Source organism: Triticum dicoccoides, chromosome 3B, assembly GCF_002162155.2.
Source record: "Triticum dicoccoides isolate Atlit2015 ecotype Zavitan chromosome 3B, WEW_v2.0, whole genome shotgun sequence".
Lineage (NCBI taxonomy): Eukaryota > Viridiplantae > Streptophyta > Magnoliopsida > Poales > Poaceae > Triticum > Triticum dicoccoides.
Genome location: NC_041385.1, coordinates 724,736,316 through 724,744,438, shown reverse-complemented (window position 1 = coordinate 724,744,438; position 8,123 = coordinate 724,736,316). Strand labels below are relative to the sequence as shown.

The following is an 8,123-nucleotide window of genomic DNA, read 5'->3' as shown; positions in this document are numbered from 1 at the left end:
GATGGATTTGGAAACCAGTCGGTTCAAGCAAGGATGGCGTGGCGGCGGCGGCATCCTCGTGGTGGATCTATGTCCTTGGACTTCGCCGTTGCGAGGACGTTTGCTCCAGTGTCGGCGCGGAGCTTGGTAGGTAGTCCAGGAGCGGATGCATATTGTGGTCTGCATCGACGACATCTGAAAGACGGAACATGTGCTGGGTCTGTGGTTCGTGAATGGCAGGTATGGTTTCCTTCTGGAGCGTCTTAGCCGTGGTGCGGTGCCAGATCTAGTTCGATGGCGTGTCCGGGGTGTTGCCCCGGTCTGATTCGTTCAACGGTAAGGGCTTCACTTTTGGTGAGCCACCTTGGAGGTCCGCAAAGTTGCATATCAGCGATGAAGCCGCGTCGAGCTCGAGTGAGGAGGTGATCCATCATTCTTTTTTTGGGTGGCTCCTGTCGTGGTGCCGGGGGCAGGTGATGGGTAAGCTTAGAGATGTTCCGCTACTTTTTTCAGTTTTGTCATATCGGTCTTTACGTGAGTTGTATTTTAATCTTTATGATATGAATGAGACACGTATTATCATGAAAAAATGTATATTATAAGTTTATGCACCAAACTAAACATTGCGCGCAAGTTTTTTTTTGCATGGTAATACGTGTCCCATTCATATCATAAAGAACAAAGTACAGGTCACCTAAACGTTTAGTTTATGCACCAAACTAAACTTTTTTTTGCGGGGAAATTCAAAGAGCTTTATTAAGTAAACGCATTCTTGGGACAATCAGCCAGAAGGCTGGACACCAAGAAGCTAGGAGTCTCATCAAGCCAACTATCGGTCACATTGAGTGCGCAAGCATGTTTGGCACACAAGTGAGCCGGTAAATTGGCTGACCTGTTTACATGTTGGATAACAAAAGAGGAAAAATGAGAACTAAGCTCTCCGATCTCTAAAAGTAAAGGAGATACAATTGAACGGGAACTGTGGCGAGTGGTCCAGAGTGTCACCAACTCCAAGCAATCGACTTCCATTATCACATGCGAGAAACCACGAAGAGCAGCGAATCGAACACCATCTCGCAAGGAAAGTCCCTCCATGATCAAGGGATCCGAAATCCCCACATATAGTTTGCACCAGGCACCCAGGAGAGCCGTAGGGGATCGAGCAATGCCTCCCGTGCCTCCCCTACCATCCATTAAGTTTAGAGCTCCATCGGTTGTGATCTTCACAAACCCATCATCAGGAGGCCTCCACCCATAGCCAGGTAAGATCATCGTATCCTTGCGTGGCAAGTGAAGAAGTGAAATAGCCTCTTTTGTTGCTCTGATCGTCGCTGTAGGGTCCCGACCTTCTTCACCGTGCTTGATATGATTCCTGGAATGCCAAATAGACCACATAATAGTGGTGATCTTTGCACGGTCGTCATCCGTAAACCGTGAGTCACATAAAATGTCGCGAGCCCACGAGTCCGGATGTAGCCGTGGAAGCCGGAGCCCGAACCATGCACACGCCTCCTCCCAAAAGTGCTTAGCATGCGAGCAGTGTATTAATGCATGCTTTAGATCCTCATCCATAGCAAGACAAACTTTGCATCGGCGAATTTCCGCAATGTGTCTATGGTTGAGAGTAGCTTCATCTGGTAGAATCCCACGAAGAACTCTCCACCAAAAGACTCTCACTTTTGGGATAACATTCAATTTCCACAAGGCTTTCCACATCTGTTGTTCATCATTGGAGGTACCGGTAGCCGTCCCTTCATCTAGAGCCAAACGCTCGTTCTGATTCACAAGAGCACGGTACGCCGACTTCACAGTGTAGTTGCCTGATCGTTCGAATGCCCAAGCAAGGTAATCATACCCTCCCCCTTGCCGAATAGGAATGTTAAGAATGGCCTCAGCATCCGGGGCAATGAAATTATCCCGGACCACCTCATGCTTCCAAGTCCAGTTGGATGTATCAATGAGCTCTTCCACCCGTTGGATTGCAGTGCCCGGTGGTCTTGAGATAGGTGACATAGAGATAGTACCTGGAATCCATTTATCATTCCAAACATCAATAGTAGTGCCATCTCCAACACGGGAGATCAAGCCTGTCCGAAGGGCTTCTCTTCCTGCTATAATAGCTTTCCAAGTGGCCGAAGCCGACTTGGGTAAGGCCGCATGCATAAAATCCGTATCAGGAAAATACCGTCCCTTCAATACTCTTGCACAGAGGGATTCGGGATTTGTTAGAAAACGCCATCCGTGTTTCCCCAACATGGCAAGATTGAACATGTGTGGGTCTCTGAAACCCATACCGCCTTTGCACTTGGGCGTTGCAAGCTCTTTCCACGACACCCAATGCATTGATCTTTTGTCAAGAGAACTACTCCAGAAATACTTGGCCATAGGAGACGTCAGACTCTTACAAACTTTTTTGGTTAACAGAAAAGTACTCATTGGATAGGTCGGAATTGCTTGGACCACTGATTTCAACAATGTCTCACGACCTGCACAGGCGAGTAATTTTTTTGACCATCCTTGCATTCTAGCCCTGGCTCTTTCACTGATATGATCAAATGTCCGACTCGTAATCCGTCCCACAGCAGTAGGGAGACCCAAATACCTCTCATTGAACGCTTCAACATGGATGTTCAAGGTTGTCTTCAAAAGTTGCCTCAGATCTGTGGGAGTATTTGAACTGAAGTATATGGCACTTTTCTCCTTATTGATACACTGGCCCGAGGCCTCCTCATAAATCCTCAAGATATCATTTAACCGGAGAGCACTTGGGTTGCTTGCATTGATGAAGATGGGACTATCATCCGCAAAAAGCAAATGGGTGACCCACGGCGATCTATAACTCACCCGTAGTCCCCTATCAATGGTGCCCCCATTGTAGTGTTTCAACAATGATGAGAACCCTTCGGCATAAAGTAGAAAAAGATATGGTGACACTGGGTCTCCTTGCCAAAAACCTCTGGTGGGTGTAAAATAAGGAAGTAGTTCCCCATTGACTCGTACAGAAAACCGGACAGAGGAAACACACTTCATTATTAGTCTAACAAAATCCATACTGAAACCCAACCGGGACAATATTGCCTCGAGATAATGCCACTCGACACGGTCATATGCTTTCATCATATCAAGCTTAACCGCGCAAGAAAAGTTCTTTCCCTTCTTTCTTCTTTTCATCGTATGGATACTTTCATAAGCCACAAGAACGTTGTCTGTAATAAGACGTCCGGGAACGAAAGCGCTTTGCTCCTCGCTGATTATCAAATCCATCAAGCTTCTTAGCCGGTTTGTTATAGCCTTGGCTGCAATCTTATAAAGCACCGGACATAAGGCAATAGGCCGATACTGCGTGATCGATTGGGGATGACGTACCTTAGGTATCAATGTTATGGACGTATCATTCAGTCCAGCCGGTAGTTCTCCTCCATTAAGAAAGTCCAAAACTGCCAAGGTTACCTCGTTTCCTAGCAAATCCCAGTGACGCTGGTAAAACCCTGCATTAAAACCATCCACACCAGGGGCTTTGGAAGGCGCCATCTGGAACAGCGCGGTTTTTACCTCCTCTCCCGTGTAGGGTTTGATCAAATCATCATTCATGGCTTGGGTGATTTTCTCTGGCACATGTGATAATAGCAAGCTGGAGTCTCCCCAACCCTGGGAGCGATACAAATTCTGGTAAAAGTTTTGTACCTCTTCCTTGTCTTCACTTTCAGAGGCACAAGTAGAACCATCGGCTCTTCTTAAGCCCGAAATCCTGTTCATGCGTTTGCGTTGGGCTGCTTGAGCTTGAAAGTAGGAAGTGTTTCGGTCACCATCCCGAAGCCAAGGAACTCGAGAACATTGTCGAAGCCAGATTTCCTCCTGATGCAAGGCCTCCTTTAGTTTCTTGACAACAGCTTCCTCCTCCACCGTCGGACCTGTACCAATGGACCGGCATCGAAGGCGATCCAACCGCTTCTGCAACTGCCTGACAGAACGTGACAGGCTGCCAAACTCCTTGAAGCCCCAGGGTCCCAGCGTTGCCTGCAAGGTAGTCAAAGCGGACGCCACGCCCCGGAGCCCTGGTGTGGGTTGTATGCCCCGCCAGGTATCGCTTACCAGTCGGTCATAATCTGTATGAGTCTGCCAAACGTTCTCGTATCTAAACTGTTTCCGTTTTGGTGTTGATGATGGCAGGCTCTCCTTAATCTCCGCAATCACGAAACAATGGTCAGACTCCACCGAAGGAATATGCCTGACACGTATATGCTGAAATAGTTGCCTGAAAGCTTCATTTGCAAAAGCGCGGTCGAGCCGAGCCTTGACATTCGCTCCTCCAGCTTGATGATTATCCCAAGTATAGGCCGTACCGGACCAGCCCAGGTCTTGGAAAGAGATCTCATCTATCACCTCCCGAAAAGCACGCATATGATTTTCAGATCGCGCTGATCTACTAAAATGCTCCGAAGGGTATAGTGTCTCATTGTAATCTCCCATGCTCAACCATGCAGCATGTGGTAACGTATGAAGTGTACGCAAGAACCGCCAGGAATGGTGCCTATCTTCTGCTCGCGGAGCTCCGTAAAAACCAGTAAAACGCCAAGTCAAATCCTGAATATTGCTCTTGACAACCACATCAATGTGGCTCTGGCTATAGTTTTTTAACTCGACAGATACATCTAGAGACCAAAACTAAACGTGCAAGTTGTAAGACTTACAGTGTATTATTACCTCTGTATTAACGGTACCCGAGTTGTAGTCCCGTCCAAACCGTATACGATCCAAAGAAACTGTACCTCGGCCGCTGACCCGGTAGCGAGCGCAGGGAAGAGCGATGGGGACGAAGAAGCCGCGGCTCCTCTGCCTCGCCGTCGTTGCCGTCGCCGTCGCGGCCGTCCTTCTGACTGGTAAAACGCGGGCCGCAACCTAACCTCCACCTGCTCTATCGACCTGTTGCGTCGTGTAAAGATATGTTCTGTTTTTCTCTCGATTTGGTTTTGCTCACTCGGTTTCTCGATCTGGTTCTCCAGCTTCGGCCAAGAAGTCCGCGGATGTTACACAGCTCCAGATCGGCGTCAAGGTCCGTATTCCGCAGGGTTGTAACCAAACCGCAATCTCTGCTGCGCTCTAGTATTGCTTTGTGTGCTTTCTGTGTTCCGGCGGATCTGAGATCCTTCGGTGCAGAGTTCAGGGATGATGCTAGATTGCTAGGTTTATGAGATTTCCAGATGAAGATCCAAGTGCAAAATAAGCTATTGTTCCTTCACACATAGGGCGTGAGATTCAGACTGCAGTTTATTCACTAGAGCTAATTAGTACAAATAAAAATTGAGGGGAGGCTAATTAGCAATTTACTTGTGTAGTTTTAAGGAATGTTGTTTAACCAACCAGTGTGTGCTTTTATATTGATGTATTAACAAGAAACCATGATGGATATCTCTCAGAAGTAACATTTGGTCTTCTAAGGAATGCTGTCCCAATACTGGCCAAGATCCCTTCTGTGGGGACTAGTCATATTACACAGGATGTAAATTAAAAGCTGAGCAGAGAAGTGGACAACCTATGTTGTTGTGATACTTCTGCTATGAAGTTTCAAACTGAAAAATTATGTACTTGCTGCTAAGGTTCATACATTATTTTAGAAATTGAATCTCCAGTATTCGATCACAAACCAGAGTGTGGGATAGGGGTGTTCATCACATTTTGGCCATACCATTGAAGCATGCGCGGTAGTACTCTCTCAGTTGTAGTAGGCTGTATTTTGCCTGTCTGATGTTCAACTTTGACAGCAAATTCCTGTATCTGTATTTCATTCATAGCTATAAAACTAGTCACAAGAAAGTGCTTTTAAGTGCAAATTTAATGGTATGAGCTTATACTTATAGCATAACCCATGTACTGTCGGATTAGTTGTTGGCCAACTAATGGATTTGGACAGTCAGGATACCTGCTGCGTTTGCAACACAGGAGTACTAATTTTGAATAGCATTATCAGATGCATACAAGATCTAGTTGTACTCAGATGGTTTGAATGGAAAATGCTGATGAACAGCCTTACTGTGGAGGGCAGAGATTTTCTGTATCTTTTTTTAGAAAGTGAGGTTTTCTGTATCTACATGCCTAGCTTTCAGTCACTCATTAAGTCTTAATCTACAATTGTGCAACATTCGATTTATATAGTTCTAAGGCAATCATATACAGGTTATGCTTTCATTCTTATTACATTACAATGATAGTATCACTGTGGCTTCACATGACACTGTTTTCTTTGGCTCATCCTCTTTTCAGTACAAGCCTGAATCATGTACCCTACAGGCTCACAAAGGCGACAAGATTAAAGTGCATTATCGTGTAAGTAATTGACCGACACTTTTATCTGAAGTTAGCAATGCTATTCCCTTATGATACTTGATAGTACTCTAGTCAAAAGAAATAATGACTGTAGCTAGTTATAACAAGCCTGCAATTCCAAGTCTCAGAAGCAAGGGCCACTGAGTTCCCCTTACTGTAACCTTCACACTGTTCCTTACAATGACTTTATGAACAACATAGTCCAAATGTACGATACATACTCTCATTTGTGCGGCAACTTTATAATGAATCAGTTGTGATAGCTATTTAACGCGATGTCTCTTAACATGAACCAGTTGAGATGCCTTGCAGAGAAAGTGAGAAACATCATGTCAGAGTAACCCTAGTAATTTATGGCCTTTATTGCGTTCTTTACCTGGTTTGTTTGTCATGTTTGCGTCAAAGAAACTCTTTGATGCTTTTCCTGTAGCGATTTGTCTCCACAGTTTTGTCATTCAGCTGAAAGCTTGACTATGCTGCGTGCAGGGGACACTCACTGATGGATCAGTATTTGACTCTAGCTATGACAGAGGTGATCCCTTCGAATTCACTCTTGGGAATGGGCAGGTGATAAAAGGTTATTCTCTTTTCCTTGAGCAGCATGCGATTATTGGTTTATCTGTGGTCCATATTGTACTGACTTGAACGAACAACAATATATTTTACAAAAAAGAAACGTGGAGAAACGGCCTATACTGTTCTTATCAGAAACCTTCGCAATGGCGCCAACCTACATTATTGTTTTCATCTGTGTGTAGGTTGGGACCAAGGTTTACTAGGTATGTGCGTCGGCGAAAAGCGGAAGCTGAGAATACCCGCAAAGATGGGTTACGGGGAGCGAGGCTCCCCACCAAAGATTCCAGGTATGGCTTGTTATTTGTATGTTTGCCTGGTATGGTCCTTGTCATGAAATTGTATCTCGTGTACTGTTCGGATCGTCAACTTTGATATTGCCATTCTAGCGTGTTTGTTGCCTGCATCATATGATCCAAACATGGCATGCCGCCGTGCTCTCTTTCATTGACCAGCAATGCTGACTAGTAGTTTTGAACTCTGATGATAGGTGGTGCAACTCTGGTTTTCGACACGGAGCTCATTGCTGTGAATGGGAAGACATCTGCTGGCGCCACCACGGAGAGCAACGACAGCGAGCTTTGATACATACTCGGATGTAATTTGACTTGTGTTTTTGCGAGTTCGTCGGCAAAAAGGGCCGCCGTTTTCGATCGATTTTCCATCATGTTTAAAGTGTTACAGAGACTGGTTAGATTGCTGTACCAAAGGAACGTTGTGAACAACAGTTGATCTATATCACGGGAAACATCTTTTCACTCCTGATGGCTGTTCAGCTCTTAGTAGTGAGAACACAAGTATCTTCTGTTTGTTCGACTGTGCGGCTGTTAATGATGAGTGAGCACCAGCATGTTATACTGCGTGCACAAGTCGAGCATGCAGTGCGGTGATCAGTGGAGAATGAATGAATGAATGATCATGTGAACACCGGTCTCACATTCTCGCATGTCGCGGCAGAGATCCCGTGGGCCTCACCTCGTGGAATATATGTTCTTCATGTTCATGGAGTACTATCCAACACTCGCAGTGCGCCAGTGCTCCGGCGGCAGGCAGGCAGCGGCATCGCCACGAGCTTCTAGCTTTTCAGGGGGTGTTTGATTCAGGTACTTTTTAGTCCCAGAGATTAGAAAAAGTCCCTAAGAAGTCCCTAGGAACCAAACGGGAGGGACTTTTTCTACAGGGACTAGAAAAAGACTCTACTGAAGAGTTTTTTTTGATTAGTCTCTGGGACTAGAAAAAGTCCTAGG

The 8,123-nt window shown here is 45.7% G+C and overlaps 1 protein-coding gene across 1 annotated transcript; it reads left to right on the top strand.

Annotated features, from left to right (window-relative positions):
- Positions 1–4,701: 4,701 nt before the first annotated feature.
- Positions 4,702–7,638, top strand: LOC119278109 (peptidyl-prolyl cis-trans isomerase FKBP15-1-like). Its single transcript, XM_037559469.1, has 6 exons — positions 4,702–4,859; positions 4,983–5,032; positions 6,241–6,303; positions 6,790–6,880; positions 7,062–7,166; positions 7,367–7,638. The coding sequence occupies exons 1-6, from the start codon at positions 4,787–4,789 to the stop codon at positions 7,459–7,461; spliced, it is 477 nt and encodes a 158-aa protein (XP_037415366.1). The 5' UTR covers positions 4,702–4,786; the 3' UTR covers positions 7,462–7,638.
- Positions 7,639–8,123: the final 485 nt, after the last annotated feature.